This window comes from Aethalodelphis obliquidens, unplaced genomic scaffold (genome assembly GCF_003676395.1).
Source record: "Aethalodelphis obliquidens isolate GAN/ISIS:26980383/991018 unplaced genomic scaffold, ASM367639v1 scaffold56, whole genome shotgun sequence".
In the NCBI taxonomy this organism is placed as follows: domain Eukaryota; kingdom Metazoa; phylum Chordata; class Mammalia; order Artiodactyla; family Delphinidae; genus Aethalodelphis; species Aethalodelphis obliquidens.
Window position 1 is genome coordinate 2,620,681 of NW_020838000.1, and position 24,022 is coordinate 2,644,702.

At 43.8% G+C, this 24,022-nt stretch overlaps 1 protein-coding gene across 11 annotated transcripts in view; it reads left to right on the forward strand.

Annotated features, from left to right (window-relative positions):
* The window catches only part of THRB (thyroid hormone receptor beta), a 392,336-nt gene that overhangs the window by 347,236 nt on the left and 21,078 nt on the right, over window positions 1-24,022 (forward strand). For all 11 annotated transcript variants that reach the window (XM_027086498.1, XM_027086499.1, XM_027086497.1 and 8 more), the window contains 3 exons: window positions 13,400-13,500; window positions 18,310-18,457; window positions 21,459-21,664. In XM_027086498.1, the coding sequence (XP_026942299.1) occupies window positions 13,400-13,500; window positions 18,310-18,457; window positions 21,459-21,664 (455 nt within the window). The remainder of the gene's footprint in view (window positions 1-13,399; window positions 13,501-18,309; window positions 18,458-21,458; window positions 21,665-24,022) is intronic.

Consider the following 24,022-nt stretch of genomic DNA (forward strand, 5'->3'; position numbering starts at 1 on the left):
CAGCTCTCGGGGGGTATGGGCTGGGGATCTCATGCATAGAGTGTGTGTATATGTAAAGTAGAAACGGAACCCGGGCAACAAAATGAACTTCTGTGTGCCAGAACTCTATGAAGTACACCCAGCTGCCGGCAGCAACTGCTACATGCAGGCCACTGATTATTACGCGTATTTCAAAGACAGTCCAGGTTACAGTGGTTGCAACGCTCAGGCTGTGCCCAGTAACAACATATATATGGAACAGGCCTGGGCAGCGAATCAGCCTTATACCTGTAGTTACCCTGGAAACGTGCAGAAAAGCAAGGACTCTGACTTGGACATGGCCCTGAATCAATACAGCCAACCTGAATATTTCACCGAAGAAAAGCCTACTTTTTCTCAACTGCAGTCGCCATCGTACTCTCAGAAAAAAGGTAGGGACCATCTTACTTCCGTTTGATCCAAGTTTCCGTGTTTGTCTCCGGGGTGTTTGAAAGGGCCACTTTGCATCCGCTTCGTCAAACCTTCGACTTCGAACGCTGAATGTCTGAAATTAAAAATAGCAGGAAAGAGAGGTTGCTAAGTGATCGAAAGAGGTCCTTGAACACCAGAGATTTCCGAGCACTTTTTTCTTCCTATATGAAAGCTGGATGGAGTTGGTTTTTGAAGCTGTGTGTATGTTACCTCTAACGCGTGGGTGCGCACGCGCCTGTGGGTATATCCTGCCCCTAGGGAATACTGTCAGCTTCTTTGCTAAAGAAAATACGTAAAGGCTTCCCCTTGGTGGACAGGCACTGTGGCATTTGAAGTGGGATCGTTCTCCTCAGCTGAGGTTCAGATTTTAAAACTCGTTTGACGTTTTCTTGGCACGTCATAGTAAAAGTTTATTTTAGGTAACTAGTGAAATAGTTCCGCGATTTTTTTTGACGGTACTCTAATGTTGATATGTTGGGAATTGTAGATGTTCTTTTTAATAGATTTACTTACCCATGTAAACTGTAAGGAATCTACTTGTAATCATAACAAGCTGTAAGAATATAAAACTCATAAAGAAACTGATACACTTTATCTTGCCATGGTGTCCCTAAAGTTGGACATGTCTGCAATCATGTCAAATGAACTCTGTACGAAACAAAGTGGTATCGCCTTCCAAATATCCAATATTCAAACAAGTGCAAGGTCCACTTCTTTTAATAGACACTGTGGCTTTCCAATGCTGTTTAATTTTCTATCGGTAGAATCTGTCTCGTATTAGCAAAAACTAAAATAAAAGAGGCAAACTGGCAGTACTCAAGCAGCTGCCAGATAGAAATGCTTTTGAAAATAGCTTAAATTCTAGTGCAAACATCCCAGAAACTCCTTTTTTCTGTGAACAATCCACTGGATATTGCAGAGGAAACCACATGTACAGGTTTCCATAATTTGCAAGAATATAATGCCCTCTGATCTTCAAAGATGAATTTCTCTATGAAATTATCTTAAAACCTAATGTTGTTTATTTGATTGTGACTCCTGTAAAAATTATCATTTGCTTTTCTTAATGCGACTCCACAATTAAAAGTAGCCTGTTCTGAAAACTATTAAACAGAATTTTCAAGAACAAACTAAAACTAAAACCCCTTTTAGTTTCTACCATATGCTGTATTTGCATTTTCTGTGCTATTCCGTAACTTCCAGATATGAAATATGAAGGGAATTACAACATAAAACATATTCAGAGTCGTTCATCTGATTTTCATTTAGCTTCACCTCCTCTTGAAAGGCATCAGAAGTTCTCGTTTATTATAAGGGACACCCTACTGCGAATGTTTGAGGTAGACTGTGTGCTCTCTGTTGCATTTAATACTGTACTTAAAAGTAATTTGTCTTTGGAGAGCAGTTAACACTGCCTCATTAGGCATGCCTGAATATGCCTTTCCTAATGTTGTAGGATCTCAAGAAAATATGGGTGTGTCTCTGTATTGGGGCATTCCACTATTCTTAAAAGTTCTTGCAAAACTTTACAGGCTTTTACTCTTTCTCCTTTTGTCTTTTCACCGTATTTTCTTCCACCTGTGCTGGAGAATATTTGCTTATAAAACGCTAAACCAGCGAGTCTTTACTAATCAACTTGACTCATGAGCCAGAGGCTAAGACACATCGTATGCATATATTGATGTAATTTCTCAAAGCCATATGCCATTGAAAGGCCACTGCCACCTGCCAAACTCACTCAATCAGAGCAGGCAAATATTCTTAAATGCGCCATTATTTACCGTTACAAGTCTTTAAGTAAATCCCAGTAAAACTAAACCCAGCTGTCAACTGTCTCTTAGGACAAAAGGTCGGACCCAACGCGTTTATCCATATTGATCCATTATTGATTTTTGCTGTTGTTGGAGAACATCAGTAGTATCTCCTTAAGGCGAAATTAAGACAATAAACAGGTGTTCAGTGCGGCAGACCTCATTATTCCAATTGGATTTTTATCTGTTTTCATGAAATTCATAATTGCTTCGTCTGTGCTTGTCACTGTCACAACTCTAGACACTCTTCAATAATGCAGCTGTCTTAACTTTTTCATTATTTTTTTAAGGATGGCTTATTCTCTAGCCTTAAGTTGGAGTTTTCTAGTATGTAGAGAATGATCATCACCTTGTTAAAAAAGAAGTGTGTATTAAGTACACATAGATAAAGTAAAGGAAGGCTACAGAACCCAGTGACAAGGCTGGTTATCTCGATAACAGTCTTCAGAATGATTTAGTTCTCTTTGTGTTATTTTTCTATGTTTTTACATTTATAGCCAAGAGGACAAAAAGTTCTCAGGCTCCTGAAGCTCTGACAACCTGAATTAAGGAAGAGTCAGAATGCAGTTCATTGAATCAAACTTAGAATAAAACTTTAAGAAGGGGGGGCAGTATAATTTTCACATTGAGAGGGGCTGAAATGCAGACTTGTGATGTCTGTCAAATTTTCCTATAGTATACGAGAAAAGACATTTTTAGTTTTTAAAAGTTAGGGACAAATAAAAAGAACTCGACCAATCACTGAGAAGATACGAGCTCCTTATTGTTTAATCTTCCAAGTAACCTAGCCATGGTTTGTTATGTTCAAATCAGCCAACACAGCCAGTTCCGCTCCACACTTTCTTCCTGGCCCCAGCTAGGGAGGAAGGGGAGAGTAGGTTTAGAAATCAGACAGAGGGATAGAGAATTGGCAGCCAGGGTGCCGCGACTTCTCCTTCGTGGCAGAGGTTTCGGCAGAGCTATAAGTCGATATCTTTTTTTTTTTTTTTTTTTTTGGCGGGGCTGCTGGCTGTTTCCACCAGAAATTCCAATTACATTCCAAAGTCCCCAAAGAGCTTGAGTCTGGCCGCTCTGCTGGCAGCTTGGCCAATTCGCCTCTGGGTCTGTTTCAACAGAATCCTTCCTTGGAGTGTCTGTCCTGTGCAACCCTCCTCCACAGGATTCTCTGCTCAACATTCTCCGTACCATCTTTACAGGAATGGCATGTCCAAAAATGTAGCTAGTGTGTTTGTATCCAAGTTGGTTATCATGTCCAAGAGGGTAAGAATTTCCTGGGCTTGAGCCAGGATCAAAGAGATGGCGCGTGTTTGTCCTGTTCCGTTTGGGGTTTTGACTGCACGAGTCCTTGTTTTACAGCTGCGTTCTTACTAGTGCAGAAAGAAATATTCGTACCTGAAGCAGAAACTCCACATAGAGCTGTCCTTTCTGTATCTGTTTTCATTGCCCCTCTGCCTCCGGTCAGGAATCGAAGTCTTTTTTCACGTTCTGCAGCTCTGTTGACTGTATGTGAATAATTGTGTAGACATGAGAAATGGATTAGAAACAAGAGTTAAGCCCCAAAGAAATACGGTCTCTAATTAGAATTTCCTTAGCCTCTTTTAAAGTTAAAGAAGGATTGCTATACAGTACGTTTGGGGATAGGGCGGTTCCACGGGCTGCCCTGTTATGTTACAGGAGAAACAAGTACCCTTAAACCCTAGAATCAACGCTCAGTCCAGTGAGAGACAGGCAGAAAAGGAGAGCAAAAAAGGGAAGATTCATGAGTCCCATTGCCATGAACTTGAACATGAAATGATGACACACTATCTCAACTTCTCTTTCTCAACCCTTCCTTCTCGCCTTCTCCCTCCCTTTGTCTCTTTCCCCTACTATTTCCCCTCTACCTCTCTCTCTCTCTCTCTCAGTCTTCCTCTTTCTTCCCCAGTCTCTCCCACCCCTACTCTTCCTCCCTAGTTGAATTTGTTTAATTTAAACACATATATGATCCGTCTGCCCAATGAACCAAGTGTTGCAGGCATCATGTCTTTACAATGTAATACTTAAGAGGTTAACGCAACTGCAGACTTTTCTGCAATGCTTGTGTAATTGTAAGGATGCTGATGTAAATGCAGGATTTCAAATTGGGCATTGCCACCCATAGACTGTGAAGAGTCAACACCGCTCCAGAAAATAATAGAACCATTTTTTAAAAATACAAAACCCATTTGTGGCATGAAAGTGCCTCTCAGCACCCAGAAATGCACAACAGTCGTTTGCAAACCGAGTCCAAGTGCAGACAAAGCATGAGCTGACTCTTCTTTCTTCTCCTTCCTGAGAATCAGGTACCTGTCTTGTCAAGGCACGTCCTTCAGAGATTGCATTGTATGCCCATCCTCAGGCACCCACTGCCACTCCTCGAGATGAAAGCTAACAGCAAGAATCCAAGGTCTTATGAGAAACTGAAGTCAGGTGCCGGCAGGCTTGGGAAGGAATGTTGGAGCTGTTTATTTCCTGCATATGGGGTTCACGTCCGCCACCTCACATCCCTCCACAAACTCAAAGCTTTTCTCTCAGCTCCCAGCATTCAGGTGCATTCAGCCTGAGGTCCAGTTGCTTTCCGCTCTACCATCTGCTCTGGGCCAGCTTTTAGGACCCCTTCCTTGTCCTGATACCACACAGTGCTCACTTAGGCTCTGCATTCTCCCTTTTCCACACCCTCATGACCAGGGCGCTTCCGTGCGCTGTCCTTGGTACCAGACTCATCTCAGCGCCCTCTCTACCAGCTGCTTTAGAGAATTTCCTCCGTTCTCCAGGAGACTCCCAGAGTGGTCGGTCACTCCACCCACCCCCGTTCCTTGTCTGCAGAAACTGCCCGCCACGCCGTCCTGTCCTCTCCTCTGCGTGTCCCCCCTCTTCTCCCCCAGAGCCTCTGCTTCCGGTCACTCGGTGGCAGTTCCTCCCTGCCCTCTCCACCCACCCTCAAACGTTCAGACCCTTTCCATGACCTGTTGGATCAAACACGAACTCCACCACCTCTTCCCTGCCCCAGAGAGTTCCGTCTGGATTCTGGTGTCGTGCTTCCTCCCATACGCTCTGTTCCAGAAATCTCAGCCAGTCTCCTCTCTCAGCCGTACTGCCCCCCATCCCTGAACCAATGATACTTTTTCCCAGCCACACCCCAGTGTGCGCCCTGCCCTTCTCAGCCTGCATCACTTCAGGTCACTGATTCAGCTCACAGCTCATCAGCCTTTTCTATTTAACCGGCACTATTCTCTCCAAAAGCCCTGCTCCTGACCAGCCCTGACTTCAAAGACAAGTATCCCTTGCGTAATATAACAGTGCTGAATCATTTGTGTAAATCACCGCTTTTTTTTTTTTTTTTTTTTTGCGGTACGCGGGCTTCTCACTGTTGTGGCCTCTCCCGTTGCGGAGCACAGGCTGCGGACGCGCAGGCTCAGCGGCCACGGCTCACGGGCCCAGCCGCTCCGCGGCATGTGGGATCTTCCCAGACCGGGGCACGAACCCGTGTCCCCTGCATCGGCAGGCGGACGCTCAACCACTGCGCCACCAGGGAAGCCCCTTGATTAAATTTTTGACTGGCTAGTTATACCAATCTTTTCCCCATCTTAGTGATTTGCATCTTCAAGTGGTTTTAGCTCTAATTGTGGATTGAAAGGTTTTGTCAGGTCCTGAGGGTTGGAGTCTATGCGGACAGGGAGAAGGAAGGTTAGTTAGGGACTTCTTGTGTGTGAAACTGTATTATACCCAAGGTTAGCCCTAAAAATGAAATCTTTTAGTTTCAGGAATTCTTGAGTCAGAAGAAATAAGGTAACACTTGCTTTGCCCCCCTTTTCTGCCCTAAGACTTCCAAGATGAAGGAAATCCAGAGTCCTTTGTCATCATGTCCTCTCCCCTTTTCTGGATTAACAACTCTGACCTGGTCCTCCTTCTGCTTCCCTTTCCCTCCTCTGCCCACACCCCGCAGAGCTCTAGAGTTTGAAGACTTGGAACTCGGGTATCTTCACCCCTCAGCCAGCCATAGGGCAAGGTATAAAGCAAAGATGCTCAGTGATGCCATGCGGGGAGAGCAGAGAGAAGTTGCTGTTCTGAAGAAAGATTTCATGAATGGGAGCCTCTGGGTAGCTCTGCTAGGAATTTGCAGACAGCAGTGGAAGAACACCTTTAAATTTATCACTGCTTCAAGTTTGAACCCCATTTCTTACACACTGGGCCATACATGGTTGTTAAGTAAATGGATGGATAGATGGATGGGTGGGTGGATGAATGGATGGACAGAAGGACACATCTATGGACAGACAAATGGATGGATGGAGATGGATGGATGGATGGATGGATGGATGGAGATGGATGGACGGATGGATGGATGGATATAGTGTTTATCAGAGGGTTAAATATTAATGTGATGCAAAACGTTATCTAGTACCAAGAATTAAATGTAAAAAGAGTCAGGATTAGTATCTTAGGAAAAAGCTAAGCAATGAACTGTTCAAGATTTTTTAACTATATAAAGAAATGACATCAGGAAGAAGGTGCCAGTGGGAAAAAAAGCTTAAATCAGAAGGGCCTGAGCTGTGGGATGATTTGAAGAAGTTCCGTTAAAATTAGAAAAAAGGGGAGACGCAAGAGGGAAGAGATATGGGAACATATGTATATGTATAACTGATTCACTTTGTTATAAAGCAGAAACTAACACACCATTGTAAAGCAGTTATACTCCAATAAAGATGTTAAAAAAAATTGGAAAAAAAACTAAACTTGCTAATGGTTTAGCTTCTTCCAGGTGTGAAAATATATTCTCATCCGATAGCCTGACCCAAACCACTCAGGGTCCTTAGCACTAACTTCACCATGAATCAGTACCTTTCTGAACTGCCCAAAGGATTTCCCACCACCAATAACAACCACAGCTCCTTTTAGATGCCAGGACTGGTTGTGCTAGGCAAGTGGTCTGACACAGAAGGAAAGATTAGCCAGGTTGGAAATGGTCTCTGAGCCCAGCTCCTCTCCACTTCTGCTGGACTGACCTGCCTAGGCAGCTCCGTCTCCTTCACACCTGCCACCAAGATCTGCCTTATGTTCTATTCCTAAGGCCTGTGTGTCTGCCAGCGGGACAAAGGAGGGCCCAGTGTTTCTTCTTCTAGGACCTGAGATGCTGTTATAATTCACTCAAAAGAGTTAAACTAGCCAGCCTTCTGATTTTACCCATTCATGGGAAACCAAGTGAATTGCGTTCAGTGCCAACCAAGAAGCCAAGCTTGCTCCCTGTTGCATGATTTCTAGCGCAAATGCACACAACTTTCCTTCCACATACCACGTCCCTCTGAGGATCAAATTTTTAAAAATTACTGTTACCAATGACACGGATGAACCTTGAAAACATTCTGCTAAGTGAAAAGCCAGTCACAAAAGAATACATATTGTACCATTCCATTTGTATGAAATGTCGAGAATAGGCAAATCTGTAGAAACAGAAAATAGATTAGTGGTTGCTTCGGGCAGAGCAGCTGGAGGAGGTGGGAGGGCTAGGGAGTGACTTCTAAAGGTACAAGGTTTCTTAGGGGGATGATGAAAATGTTCTAAAATTGATTGTGGTGATGATTTCACAACTCTGTGAATATATTAAAAGCCATTGAATTGTATGGTAGGTGAATTAGGTCTTGATAAAGCTCCTAGCAAAAAAGGTAAAAAAATAATGTTAGTAATTTTTTATCCTGTCAACTTATTTTACGTGCAAGGTAATACTTAGCAATTAATCAGACATTTCCAAGTGTCCACTAAAAACATCTCCAAGTCCTTTGTTGAACAAACAGATGGAGTTTGCTTTCATAATAATAGGCTGGATAAAGTGACAGCATGGTTTATTAGTCTAAGAAATAACGCATCTGAGAATATAAAAGCTGGGCAAAATACATCATCCTTGCACTATCCCATATAGTCATGGGCCTTACCTGTTTTCGGGCGTGATTAACCACGCTTCTTTAACAGTCACCTGGGACAGCTTGCAGATGCGATTCTCAGGTGAGCAGCCAGGCCTCCAGGATGTGCTTCTCATATTTGTTTCCAGGCAGAACACAATACTGACATTCAATGAGCGTGCACTCCTGGCAGCATGCATGTTCCGCGGCTGGGCGTATTGGCCAGCATGTGACTCATTTGGGGAGCATGAAAAAGCAAAAGGGTGGAGACCCTGAGACAGGAGAGCAAGCAGTGGTTAAGTTCTCTAGGAGAACTGGTTACCGTGTGATGTTGTCATGTACGTTCTGTAACCTTAAGAGAATCCCCACCTACCTATTCACTATGTGTGGGATTTCACTCGCTGGTGACAGTTATTTAATGATGGATAATGGACTTAGGTATAATGATTGATGTATCATTGCTTGTGGTGACTGTTCTGGGTAAATAAGATGCTTCTGAGTCAATACTTTAGAGAAAAGAAAGAGATGGGTGGGGTGCACTAGTGAGATCATGGAAGCAACTGCTACCAACTTAAGTAGATGTTTCTGTAGACGTTTTGATGATTTAACTAAAGACGTAGTTAATCACCTATTCATCCACCCACCAAGAAAATAATGTAGGAGAAATAAGAGAACAAAGCAAACCACGCTTCAGACTAGCAGTCAGAAAACAGAAGGAGGGACTTCCCTGGTGGCTCAGTGGTTAAGAATCCGCCTGCCAACGCAGGGGACACGGGTTCGAGCCCTGGTCCGGGAAGATCCCACATGCTGCGGAGCAACTAAGCCCGTGTGCCACAACTACTGAGCCTGAGCTCTAGAGCCCACGAGCCACAACTACTGAGCCCACGAGCCACAGCTGCTGAGCCCACGTGCCACAGCTACTGAGCCCCTGTGCCACAACTACTGAAGCCTGCGCACCTAGAGCCTGTGCTCTGCAACAAGAGAAGCCACCGCAATGAGAAGCCCACGCACTGCAACAGAGTAGCCCCGCCTGCTGCAACTGGAGAAAGCCCACGTGCAGTAATGAAGACCCAACACAGACAAAAACAAATAATAAATAAATAAATTTATATTAAAAAAAAGAAAGCAGGAGCCCATTCCATTCGTACATTGAATTATCACTGGATTCCAGGGTTCACAGGAACTTTAAAGGCCAAACAGTTCAACCATCTACATAAATTGTTGAGCTACAGAGAAGAGAAAACTTCAGTGTCCTACTGCCAACACCAAAGAGTAAAGCAGGCTGGTAGTGGTGAGGTAGGGGGAGAGATGGCAAGGGTCCTGCTTCTTCCTAACTCTAGTGGATATTCTCCGGCCCTCCCAAGGCATGTCCCTCAAGCAACACAGTGTCCAACTGCAGTACAGTTTGTTCCCAAACATGAGATTAGAAGGAAAAGACCTGCAGTTCTCTCTCCCTTCTCTCTGCCATCTGCACCTGATACCAAGAACTCAAAAGTCTTTACTTTGCTCAACTGTACATAACCTCTAGGTGTAAGAGATCAAGACGTAGCTTTCCCATGCAGGTGGTGAACAGGCACGTGAAAAGATGCTCAACATCACTAATCATCGGGGAAATGCAAATCAAAACCACAAGGAGATATCACCTCACACCTGTCAGAATGCCCATCATGAAAAAGAACACAAATAACCAATGTTGGTGAGGATGTAGAGAAAAGGGAACATTTCTACACTGCTGGTGAGAATGTAAATTGGCACAACCATTATGGAGAACAGTATGGAGATCCCTTTAAAAAACTAAAAATAGAGCTACCATATGACCCAGCAATTCCACTCCTGGGTATATACCAGAATAAAACAAAAACACTAATTCGAAAAGATACATGCACCACAATGTTCATAGCAGCATTATTTGCAATAGCCAAGACATGGAAGCAACCTAAGTGTCCATCAACAGATGAATGGGTGAAGAAGATGTGCTACATATATACAATGGATTACTACTCAGCTGTAAAAAAGGATGAAAATTTGCCATTTGTAACAACATGGATGGACTCGGAGGGCATTATGCTAAGTGAAATAAGTCAGACAGAGAAAGACAAAAATTGTATGAGATCACTTACATGTGGAATCTAAAAAATACAACAAAGTAGTGAATATAACAAAAAAGAAGCAGACTCAGATACAGAGAACAAACTAGTGGTTATCAGTGGGGAGAGGGAGGGGGGAGGGGCACGATGGAGGTCAGGGAGCAAGAGGAACAAACTGTTAGGTATAAAATAAGTTACAGGGATATACTGTACAGCATGGGGAATATAGCCAATATTTTATAACTATAAATGGAGTATAACCTTTAAAAATTGTGAATCACTATATTGTACACCTGTAATTTATATAATATTGTACAGCAACTATACTTCAATAAGAAAATTTAATTTAAAAAACTGTAGTTTCCTGACAACATGGATATGTATATTCCATCTGCCTTTAACAGGAGGTGCATACTTGAATCATTGGCTTACTTTGTGATTTAAGTTACTCTGTGGAACTTCCCTGGTGGTCCAGTGGTTAAGGCTCTGTACTTCCAAATCAGGGGGCACAGGTTCGATCCCTGGTGGGGGAACTAAGATACCACAGGGCACATGACGCAGCCAAAAAATAAAAAAAGTTTTTAATTAAAAATAAAAGTTACTTTGTGTTTTATGAGTATGTGTTTCAACGCACACACTAGCATATGTGCACACACAGTCAAACATACTAATCTACGATGTAGAAACTAAAATGCTACAGTGGTTATCTCTGTGGTAGAAAGTTGATAGGTTAGTCTGTTTTTTGCTAATTTATGTCTTTCAGTTCTTCGACAATGAATTGTATTACTCGTGTAATTTTTTATGTAAAAACTCTGGACTTGGGCTTCCCTGGTGGCGCAGTGGTTGAGAGTCTGCCTGCCGATGCAGGGGACGCGGGTTCGTGCCCCGGTCCGGGAAGATCCCGCATGCCGCGGAGCGGCTGGGCCCGTGAGCCATGGCCGCTGAGCCTGCGCGTCCGGAGCCTGTGCTCTGCAACGCGAGAGGCCACAACAGTCAGAGGCCCGTGTACCACGAAAAAAAAAAAAGAAAGAAAAAAAAGAAAAGGGCTGCCACTGGGGCAGCACAAGGAGAAATGGAAGCACCCAACCTGGACTCGGGCTGGGGGTGGGCGGGAAGGCATCTCAGAGACTTTCCCCCTTGTGATTTGGACACTGCCCTGTCCCAGTACTGACCTCATTATATGCAGATTATCTGTTATTGTCTGTTTGCCCCAAGAATTAAGACTTAGTCATCTTTAGATCCTTGGCATGTTGTTGCCTGGCACATAGCACCCCCATATATATGTTTATCGAACAGAACCGTCCTCTTTTATCTCCTCGTTTCTTTGTTTTTTTAATAAGAGCTTTATGGGGACATATTTCACATACTATAAAATTCACACATTTAAAGTGTACAAAATAGGTTCATTCGAAGCAATGGTTTTTCACTCAGTGGTTTTCAATATATTCACAGAGTTGTACAACCTTCAGCACTATGAAATTCCAGAACATTTTCATTACCTTGAAAAGAAACTTTGTACCCTTTAGTGGTCATCCCCCATTCTCCCCTCCCTCCAGGCCTTGGCAACCACTAATCTAATTTCTGTCTCTAGGAATATGCCTATTCTAGATAGTTCACACAGATGGAAGTATCTAGCTTCTTTCACTGCATGTTTTCAAGGTTCATCCTTGTTGTACCATGTAACAGTACTTCTTTCCTTTTCCTGGCTGAATAATAATACTCCATGGTACAAATATACCACATTTTGTTTATCCATTCATGACTTGATGGACATTTCAGTTGTTTCTACATTTTGAGTTTTATGAACAATGCTGTGTTGAACCTTCATGTATGAGTTTTTGTACGGATACATGTTTTCACTCCTCTTGGGTATATACCTCAGAGTGGCATTGCTGGGTTGTATGTCACTTTGTGTTTAACCTTTTGAGGAACTGCCAGTGTTGTCTGGTTGTGCTATCATAAAATCACAAGTTTGCAGAATCCTTTCTTTAGATGGCCTTATTCATTCTACCTGAAGTTAACTGTCTATTTTTAGAAAAAGACCAACATAACTTGTACTGGAGGGCTGGAAGTCAGGAGATCTGGATTTTAGCCTCTGCTGTTAATTTCTAGTGTGAGCCTGAGGACGGCCAGACCTCTGAAGGCCTGTTCACCTCAACGCTACCTGCTCTCCCAGGACCTTTCCAGCTATAAAGTTTTCTGAATTTATTGCACGCTGCCTTGGTTCCAAAGTAGATCAAGTCCCCTAAGAACAAGTTCAGAAATAAGCCTTTTGAGAGAGGCTGTGTTATCCAGAGCACCCCAGGTGTCTCAAATCCCAGCCTCTCTGGATCTCTCGATATAAGCCCAGGCCCAGGGATTCTCAGTTCTAGATGTACGTTAGAATCACCCAGAGAGCTTTTAGGAAATTCAATACCTACGTTTCCACACCCTAAAGCCATTGAAATAAGATTCTCTGAGGGGATTGGTCTCTCAGATTCAGTATTTTTAAACAGTTGATTCTAAGATTCAATAATTTTAAACAGGGTGATTCTCAGGTCTAATCAGGAATCTATTGTATTACAGTGTTAGGAAGAAGAAAAGAAACTGTTTCCCCAGTTCAGTAATCTAAGTTAGTGATTGGGGTGTGAAAACGGGTACAAATCCTTTCAGGAGCAAAGAACAGGTTGCTCTTGAAAGATCTTATATTTTCTTTTTAATAATTACCCATAATGTTATGTATAACAAAAATGATAAATCCACTTATAAATAAATTTTTTAAAAAATCCAGGCCTCTCTGCCACATCCATTGGCTGCAGGAGCCTCCGGGCCTGTTCCCACCTGCACACCTGTTTCTAAGGCATTCCGAAATCCCGGGCCTGTTAACTCTGTAAATGTGAACTGAGGTCCTGGGGAAGTATAAGATACTGAGAAAGTGTATTAGGTCACTTTTTAAAATGTTTTCTTGTTCAATGTTTTCCTTACCTTGTATATTTAAAACTAAATGATCACAAGATGTAAACTGTAAAGCAGAAATTGTATTAAAATGTACAGAACAAGTCAGCCCTGCTTCCTCATCCACCTTCCTCCTTCGGGCTATGGTGTGTCTTTAACATGATATTGTTTGCTCACACGCTTCTTCTTTCCTTCTTCACAGGCTACATCCCCAGTTACTTAGACAAGGACGAGCTATGTGTCGTGTGTGGTGACAAAGCCACCGGCTACCACTACCGCTGCATCACGTGTGAAGGCTGCAAGGTAACTGCCCTGGGGCCAGTGAGCCCCGATCCAGCCCCTTCCAGGAGTCCTCCAGAATGCAACCTGAAGTTTAGGTTCCTATTAGAGCCAAATCCCGACATTCATGGCCTGTGTTCATCCTCTTCATTTTGGGGGGCGTATTCAAGAACTGAATTTTTTTTTTCCCCAAATCAAAAATAACTAGATGAAGTTTTGTGACAGTGTGAGGTCTGCTGTTTTAGACAGGGAGAAGATTGATAAAATGTAAAGAAATTAATAAAAGCCTCCCTTTGAGTTTAAAAATGCATAGATATTTTATAACGTGCTATCATCCCATGAAATAACCATTTCTCCTCCTGTTTTATCTCCACTGTTTAAGGAGGCAGAGTTCACTCCAACCACAAGCTAGTTGCCAGTGTCAATCTGAGAGAATTTGCTCACTTTTAAGGGTTCCATTAGGGAATATCTTTGAGGCTACTTAGGTTCAATTATATTCTGAAATGATCCAAACTGGCTCATGGCACAGCCGGCAGTAAGTAAATTCTGGTCGTCCATCAGCTAATTACACGCTCTCCAGACCCATCTTCAGGAGACACTTGACAAGAAGACACCAGTGATCAACAGTCAGTTTACCTCCCGAAAGTGAACCTGAATTTGCCTACTTACATTTTCATTATCAAAGTGAAGATGAGTTTCTGGCAAACACGTTTTGGTCCGACAGCCTAGCCTAGAAAATAAAGTCCACTGTAAAGGTAAACAGCTGAACCCAGTGCGTTCAGCTAATGTTTTATAAAGGAGGTAGTAAGTCAGAGAAAGACTTTAATTTTTTGTTGAATGTTTTATTTACCTTCTGTATTTTAAACTAAATTATCAGAAGATATGAACCCTAGAGCAAAAATCGTATTAATGTTTATAAAACAAGTCCGTCTTTCCCCCTCCGTCACCCACCTCACTCCCTCCTCTCCTTTCCTCCCTCCTACTACCCTCTTTTCTCCTAACCTTTGACCCTAAACCACCAAAATCAACACGTTAGGTCGGTTTCCTACTAACCTGTCTCATTTCCCTGGTGGAAGATTTTCCATGCAAACTCCCTACATTTTGTGCACGAAATGAGGAAACTTGTAGCCTACTGATGTGTTGAGATGATCTATCCATTGAAAAGAGGTCATTTTTAAGACCTCAAGGCAAGACTTATTTTGGAATGTGATGTAATATGTTCTCATTCATCCAGGCCCCTTTGATATAGAACTTGTCACCTTTTAACAAAGACTGAGCTAAAGGTTGCTACTACATCTGTGGAAATAATGTCTTAAGGAGTTTAATGGCATTAATTACAAATAAGTTGCAGCTGTTTATTAACTGGGACACTTGCAGACTGTCTCTTGAAAGCCCAATTCTATCGGCTTGCTTTGAAAGTAATAAAACTGCATGAGTTTAGATACTTTCTCTCATTCCAAAAGCTCACTAATTCAAATGGGTCTTTCTTCTAAATTAGCCCCAATTCATAAGGCTTTTACCTACCTGATTATGCAGCGTTGAGATTCTCTCAAATTTTGAATTCTGGGCGAGGCTCTAATGACAATTCCATTTATTACTCAACTCCCAAAGTGACTCTAAAGACCAAACGTGCCTTACAGAGGACTTAATGATCATCAGTGATTGACTTAAACAAAGGAGAACCAAGCCTGTTAACCTATTAATACGTGTCTCTGCCTCACGTATGTCTTCATGATGATCAAGAAATCCACTACCCTCTTCTCCCAAGATCACAGGATGTGTGGGGCCTGACTCAACTGAGGTTTACTTAAAAGAATCCATCATGTAGCAGAAAGCTAGATTTCTCAGCCCTGGTGCCTTTGTCTCGGATCAGAATCCTGTTTCCAGCATAGCCCCAATCATAAAATCAGAAAGTCTTCCTAGGGCGGTTACACAGATCATTTAATGCAAGGACAGAGTGTCTTGGATAAAGACAAAAGAGGTGGTCAAATGAAACACAGTTTTGAAAAATGGCCAAAGATGAAAAATGTCGCGCTTCACATCTTGTTTACTCAAGCCTGTAATTTGCAAGTATTTCTACCCCATACCCGTAGTGTGTAGAGGGAGAATCTTTTTTGCCTGTTTCTGCCCTGAAGACAGTGGAAATCTTTTGGAGATGTCTCATCTGTTGTGATGGGCCAGTTTTCATGCATCTTTTGTAGAAAGAATGTTGATACTGCCCCGAGTAAATCACTTTCTAAAGAGACTCTAAGCTTTTTTAATATTGAACTAGGAGGGTGACAGTTCCTTGTAGCACTGATTAGTGCATCATTTTGGACCACTAAGGAACGGATCCAGTTCTCCTCAAAGTGCAGAGAAACGAGTCTGATGTCGATTTATAAAGCGAAACCTCCGCTCACCCACAAGTCATCGATGAAAGATATGTTCTTATTCAGTCCCTGGGACATTTCTTTCGTCAGCTCACTGCCTAAAAGAGCTTTTTATAAGTAGATTCTGTTAAGTATTTTCTATCCAAGTTCACATCCCAAAATTAATTTTTGTCCCTTTTTAAAATTAAGGGACCTATCATCTTTAACATTTACTCAAATAAAGTGGTCCCTTCATGTGGGAAAACATGCTTTTAGCATAGCTTAGGGAAGGCCAACATCTTAAAAGGGATTTGGTCCATGAAGTGTCCGAGAAGAGTCAGCAAGGTAAGCCACAGAAAAGATGGCACTATGAATAGCAAAGCCTGCTACCTCAACGTTTTTTCCAAATAAGCTAAGTATAAGTTATTTCATTCATTCCTTGTAAAAGCTGAGAGTAGCCTTTTTGGAGAAATGAACGTTACCTCTGCATCTGGTATATCACCTGTTCCCACCTTCCTGTTGTCTTACTCCCCGGTAGGCTCCCGCCTCCCAGAACACAAGCCAGCGTGAGCAGATGGGGGAGAAAAGGTCTCCCAACTCCACAGTAATGATTTCCCATCTTCAGAGCAGCAGTCAGCCTGCTCGCTGGAGGCCCCGGACTTAGGTCGCTTTGCATCCTCCAGAAAGAGGGTGCTAGACAGTCCCCCCTCCTCCCTGTCTGTGACATATGTCTCCTTGCTAGAATCTCTGAGTTTTTTCTGTCTTTCAAGCACGTGTAACCCTTGAAGGGTGGATTGGAGGGAGGGGGAGGGGGTAGAGGAGCGGGGACAGCTTGTTTTTCGTTCTGTGCAGGCCCTGACATCCAAGCTTTGGCAGGACCGCCCACCTTGAACACCCGGGAAACACATGTCAGCAGCTGCCCCGTGTGTGCTTTAGGGAATCTTAGGACAGTTCATCGATGTCATTCAAACGAATGGACTCAGTGTTTAAGGATGCAAAGCCAGATACAATATGACAGTTCTTCTGTTAGGAATTGAGCAATAGTGATATCAGGGGTTGGCAAACGTGCCCCGAAACCAAGTCCGTGAGTTTCAGTTACTGCTGTCATTTTTCCATTTTATTCTGCTATGCCCAGTAGAAAATCCTACCTTGGACCTTTTCATTACAAGGAAGAGCTCCTGTGTCTGAGTAAGGAATATGCAAGTGGTATAAGTACATAAAGCCAGGGCAAGTTAAATGGGATAATTACAATTTGGGTTAGCCTGGATGAACTGGCATTTCCGTCCAATTTCTGCAACAAAGTTGGAGGTCCCTTTAAGGTTTAGTGGACAGCATCCTTCAAAATTTGTTGTGCCTTGCTATTCTACTAAACCATAAAACGATGTGGTTATTTTGAGGGGTGGGTGAGAGGGGACTGTTTATAATATGTTCATCTAAAACATTTAAATAATACAGTAAAATTGGACTCAATCTATATCATGTAAGCCAACTCCTGGGCCCCAGGCCGAGTTCCAGCATGTACTTGCCATGTGATTTGGGGCAAGTGATTTAACCTGTCTAAGGCTTAGCTTTTTAATCCCCACAGTGGAGATATTAAGAATACTGACCTCAGAAGGTTGTGGGAGAGACAGAGGCCCTGGCACTTGTCTGCAGCACTTGGCAGTGCGCCCCTCACAATACATGCTTTCTGCAGTTATAAATTCCTACCAGACTTGAGTGTCATGTCCAGAAAGGTTCTCATATGACACAGCCTTGAGGATGTTATGTAAGTCACCAAAGCCTGGAACTGCATTGTATTCTCAGGTGGCCCTCTCCCAGGCCTTGAGAGAAGAAGAAACATTGAACTTTAGGGCGCATGTCTACAGATATTGGCGAAAAAGGGTGCTAGGAAAGGAAAACGCCAGTGCCGTGAGCTATGGGAAAAATTTGGTAAAGAACTTGGAATTTTCTCCTCCCCAAGGACTGTTGTTTCAAGGGCTATCTGAGCTGGTCATGGCCATCTCGAGAGTCGAAAACCAGAATTAAACCAAATCTCTAAAGGCAATTACTGCATCCCTTTAAATACCAAATGATTAATTAATTAATAAAGCATCACAAGTATCCAGCTCTTATTTCTCCAGTATAAAGTACAGCAAACCTCTTCAGAGCTTCATTTAGCAACACAATTATGGCATGAATAATATAATTTATTTATATGACTCATCGTTTAAAAAACATAAACACGAACATGAGACTTTCCCATCAGCCTTGAGTAAATGCCAAAAAGATAAGAAGAGACTCCGTAGCCTCTGACATCTCCCTCAGATTTAGAATTCTTTAGATTCACTTTGGGCCAACTGCCCTATATTTGAATAGGTCGCGCTAAAGGCCCGTACAGAGGTAAGGTCTAAAACCGTCCATCACAGTCAGGAAGATACAAAATGCTGGAGTCACTTATTTCTCGAAAATATGAAGTGGTTGTCCTGGGTCTTTCTTTTTCATGTAGGGTTTCTTTAGAAGAACCATTCAGAAAAATCTCCATCCATCCTATTCCTGTAAATATGAAGGAAAATGTGTCATAGACAAAGTTACAAGAAATCAGTGCCAGGAATGTCGCTTTAAAAAATGCATCTACGTTGGCATGGCAACAGATTGTAAGTAACCTTCTTCCTTTGCTTCATATTCAAGGAGTGTTGACTGGGGAAAAGGTTGGCTCAAGGAAATCACCCAGGCAGGAGAGAAAGCAGGAACGCGTGTGGACAGAGGGAGAGCACGCAGCATTCTCAGGGACCCTCACTCCCAGCCATAGCTGGGCGGTTTCCATCCTACCCTCCCCATCAACTCCTGACTCCGAAGGCATCCAGGTGATGGGTGAGAGACAGAGGTTAAACTGTCCCCATCATGCCTGCAGGACAGTCAGCAGTGCTCTGTCTGCACAGAGGTTACAGATGAGGGGTCTGTCCTTCCACCTCGATAAAGTGTAATTTTCCACACAACATTCATGTGGTGAGAAGCACAAGGACTAATATTTTTTCAAAAGCAGAGACAGGAATTTATTCTGTGGACATTTTTGGAGTCAGGGCACTGGTAGAAAACATCGTGTTCAGAAATTTCTAAAGAATGTGAACTTGAGTGCTATTGCATGACTCATTCTGCAGTTGGTTTTTTTGTTATATTTTTAGCCATAAAAACATTCCAAGCTGAAGTCATCCTACCCAGTTTCAAAGTGCCACAGCATATGGTGGCGAGATTAGCCATTGGGGTCTCTTCTCCCCACACTGTGCAAGGGATTTACACCAGTCACTTTAATTAATCTAATTATGAAATGAGAATCGTGTCATTCACAACATGTGGCCTCTCTTTTGCCAGGCATCAGGGTTTCTGGTTTCCACTGGCATAAATTTTTTTGCACATCAATGAAGGAGTCCTACTTTCAGTTTAAAGTAAAAGAAAGAAAAGAAAAAAGAATGCAATGAGGATTTTTCCTTGTGAAGAGGAAATAGTCACAGCTGCATTTATGCGACAAACAGGGTTCTCTCAGCTAGAACGACAACAAAAAATCTCTGGAACGTCCTGGTTTGCCCATTAAAGAAGACAGAAAGAGGAATCTTTTTTTAAAAAAAAAAAAAAGAGGGGGGTTGTGTCTGGGCATGAGGCTGGAAACCCTGGTTTAATCCTTCACCTCTGGCTGAGTTATTTGTCTTGATCTTTGAAAGGCTTTTAGCGGTTGCCAACAAAATGCCTGCTAAGGTTCTACGGAAATGAGTGACCTGTTGAATGTCCATTGCACTGTTTTATTAAGAAGTTAAAGAGATGAATGTTGGTGAAGTTTAAAAACTCAGTGTTGATCTACACGGGGTGGAAATTTGAGTGCACCTTGCTTGCTTGTGAAGCATTACAAGAGCTCAGGTTTTATAATCAGAAAAGCTGTTGGAGTCCCAGGCCTGCCACTTACTAGCTGTGTGCCCATCGGACTTAACTTCCGGTTTCCTTGTGTGAAGGTATCGCCAGCCCCACAGGTGGTTTTCAGGAATAAATTAGATAACGCACATCCAATGCCACGATCCCTGGCACCAGGGAAGCATTTGGGGAGTGAGGTTACGAGTGCAGCGCATTCCTTGTCTCCCTTAAGGAGTGAATCATGATGACTTCACAGGGCTCACCCATCCGCCCACATGTCTAAGTGCTCCCCTGACTCTGATGACCCAATCACATCTCCACGATTGGGGTTTCATTCTTCTGTTTGTGGATTTGCCAGGCACCTCTGGTTCTCTTCCTCTGCTACGTTTGCTTTGTTTTCTTTCCCTACCAGGTCGCGGCTTCCTCAAGAAATGGCCCTAGGACAGTGATATTGTAGGACCACAGTCAGGGGTCCTGGGTCTTGCCTTGCCTCTGCCATGAACTTGCTGTGTGACTTTAAGGAAGTCATGCTCTCCCTCCTCCTCTGTGAAGGAGGGCGTTGCACTAGATAAGAGCTGAGGACCCTCCATTGGTAAAACCCTATGACTCTGTAGTACGAAACCTGAGTCTTTCCATGCCACTGAGGGCTACTGAGAGTCTGGTGAAATGGTTTCGTTTTGGAAATTAACCACAGAAATATAGGTTTCTTGTTACCTGCTCTTCTTATTTCCCTTTTGCATAAATGATAGAAGTCGTGGCTCTGCTTCCTGAGCATGTATAGTGCATTATCACGCTGATACCCTGCAAAGTAGGTATTATTGATCCGATTTTTTTAAAGATTTTTTTTGATGTAGATCATTTTAAAAGTCTTTATTGAATTTGTTACAATATTGCTTCTGTTTTACGTTTTGGATTTTGGGCCGCGAGGCATGTGGGATCTTAGCTCCCCAACCAGGGATGGAACCCGCAACCCTCTGCATTGGAAAGAGAAGTCTTAACCACTAGACTGCCAGGGGAGTCCCTTGATCGGATTTTATATGGGAAGAAATGAAAGCTCAGAGAGCCTCAGTAACCTTCCAAAGGTCACACAGCTAGAATGTGGTAATATAGGGATTCAAACCCGAGTCTTTCTAGGTTCCAAAGCCTGGGCTCTTTAATCACCTTTGAGCGTTGACCAGGTAGAGAGAAATGCAAAGTGAGTGCCTGTGAGGCCTGAGCTAGGCCCCGCCATACTCCAATCAGCCTTCAGGAAACGAATGAAGAGTTAGACTCCTTTTTCCTTTGAGGAAGGGATCGCCAGCCTCTGTTTACTGCTCAAGAACTTTCTGAACCTGCAGTTCTTCTTAGTAAGAGCCATTTGCGGGGCGGAGGGAAGGAACAGAAACCCTAAGAGTGAATTCGGATGATTGGCTAGACAGACACACCTGTGAACCTATAGGTAGGATGGGCTTTACCTGTCTCTGGGTCATTCTTACCTAAGGGCGCCCCCTCTGTGGGGCTGAGATGCCCAGTGTCCAGCCCCCATCCCCCCACCCCACCCCCATCTTTGTTCTAGAAAGCTGGCTAGGCGTCCGGAGTTTGGTGCTGGGGCTAGTGGTGGACGATGGCTCTCGTCCATAGCACTTTGCTGCCAAGCGAGAAAGGACCCAGGGTGACCCCCGCAGGCCCCCTGAGCGGGCTGTGCAGCGACCCGAGCCCCCGCGGGTCTGCCAGGTGTCTGGGGAGTGTCTGTTCTGTGTCCCTCCCCGCCCCCAGTGGTCCTGGACGACAGCAAGCGTCTGGCCAAGAGGAAGCTGATCGAGGAGAACCGGGAGAAAAGGCGGCGGGAGGAGCTTCAGAGATCCATCGGTCACAAGCCCGAGCCCACCGACCAGGAGTGGGAGCTCATCAAGACCGTCACCGAGGCCCACGTGGCCACCAACGCCCAAGGCAGCCACTGGAAGCAGAAGCGGAAGTTCCTGGTAAGGCCCCGCCCCTTCCGCTTCCACTTCCACCTCTGCGCGATCCGTTTGGTCCTCAGAATCCAGGATGCTGGTGTCCTCGCTGCATCTGATTGACCGGAGTAGAGTGCAGAGGCGGGATATAAACCCAGGTCTGTCTGACCTTCTCCTGCCTGAGTCACTGAATTCTAATGCACTTATCTCTTTGCTTTTGCTGTAAGGGCCGCCCTGGATCAACTAATTAGCAAAATTCTTTACCTGCTAGCTTTCCCTTTTTATACCTATTTCTTCCTTCAGATGCCCATTTATACACATACCTAGTCCCCTAAACTCACTCCAAAATATCCCCTTTAGAATCACCCCTAGAATGAAGTGACTCATATCTCAAACATATTTTTATGCCAACAGAAGTCAAAATGTTGAGTTTAAAATAAATTATCTCGCGTCCAGGAGGACAGTGGGAATGGGGAGAAGGGATGGGGGAGGGGAGTGTAAAGAAAAACAGGCCTTTCCAGACCCTTGGAATAGCAATGTTTGATGTTTTTATAAAAACTAACCATCGTGAAAGCCCTTCCTTCTATTTCTTCTTTGGACTTCACAACGCTTTGGGGTAGGTAGGCTGGAATCACTATCCCCGTTTTGTAGGTACACAGACCAAGCCTTCAGTGTCTCGCCCGAAGGTCACAATGCCAGAAAGTGGCTGGGCCAGGCCCAAAGGCCAACTCACGTCTGTGGTCCCCAGTTCCCAGATGGACCACCCGTCCCACCACCAGCTGGTGTTTGGCCGTCTCGGAGACCGACCCAGCTCTTAGTTTATGACATGAAGCTTTATGAGGACCTCACTCAGTCCCAGCATCGGATATTCTGTGGGTCTGTTTGTATCTCCCGGGTAGTTGAGGGCACTCCTCATCTGAACAAAGAGATATAGGCTGTCATTGTCTTCACGCCTCAACATCACCACTATAATGGGCTAGCTTTTGGTCTGGTTTCGTTTGGTTGGTTTCATGAAGACGGTATAACAACAACCTTAAAGGAAATTTTTGGAAAGAAAAAGCTTACCCATAATCCACCTGCCCTCCAATAATTACCTTCATTTTTGTTAACGAGCAGCTTCTAACACACTTTGTGGATGGCAGCCACTAACAGTTAAGTTAGGAGACACTTGGATGGCCCTGGCCAAGTGACAGGTACCAGTGTAAGTGCTTTCCAGATATTAACTCCCTATGTCAACCAACCTATGTTGGTTGATGTGGTTAATATCTCCATTTTACAAACGGAGACAAAGGAGATTTACCCTCAATCCCCCAGCTAGTAAGCAGTGGTGATGGACACAGCCCAGCTCCAGGATCCATGCTCTTAACCACCCCACTGTGCAACGTGGTTGAAACGTGTGGTATCTTTTCACCAGGGTGACTGCCAATAAATTCTTTCCTCCCTGTCTTCACGGCCCATTCTCTCCCATGGAGAGGTGGAGTGTATTCCTCTCTTCCCTTGAGGCTGGGCTGGGCTGTGATTCCTTGAAGCAATGGATTTGGGCAGAGTGACTTCTAAGGCTGAGTTATAAGAAGGCTTGCAGTTCCGCACTGGTTATGTTGGAGAGGGACGCCATCTGGTCTCTCTGAGGGAAGCCAACTGCCATGTAAAAAAAAGGCCAACTACCTTGAGACCACCATGCTGTGAGGAAGCTCAAGCCAGCCATTTGGAGAGATTCCCAAGCAGCCCAGGCACCAGAAATGTGAGTAAGAAAGCCTGCAGGTGACACCAGACTCTGCTGCCATTTCACGAGGGACCCCAAGTGAGAACCACCCAGCTGAGCCCATCAATCCCCAGAACTCTGAGAGATAGTGAAAATTTGTTGTTTTCAGCCACTAAGTTTTGGGGAGGTTCGTTACACAGCAGTAGATAACCAGAATAGAGCCCAGTAAATATCTGTGTAGCAAACCATCCAGTTCCATGGGCCCATCCTCAGAAACAGCACAACTAAGCCCTGTGTCTTAGCCACTTGACACATTTACGCACATCCCCTGCAGCAGGGTGACTCTGACTGAGCATTTATGCTCAGGAGAAAAAGTTCACGCTTTTGAGGGGTGAATTATTCCCGCAAGGACATTAAGAATCCTTCATTAGGGACTTTCCTGGTAGTACAGTTGTTAAGACTTCACCTTCCAAAGCAGGGGGTGCGGGTTCAATCCCTGGTCGGGGAGCTAAGATCCCACATGCCCCCCGGCCAAAACACCAAAACGTAAAACAGAAACAATATTGTAACCAATTCAATAAAGTCTTTAAAAATGGTCCACATCAAAAAAATCTCTAAGAAACAAAAAAAACAATCCTTCATTAAAGACAGCTTTGCTACATAGTATCTATGTCCTGAACTGG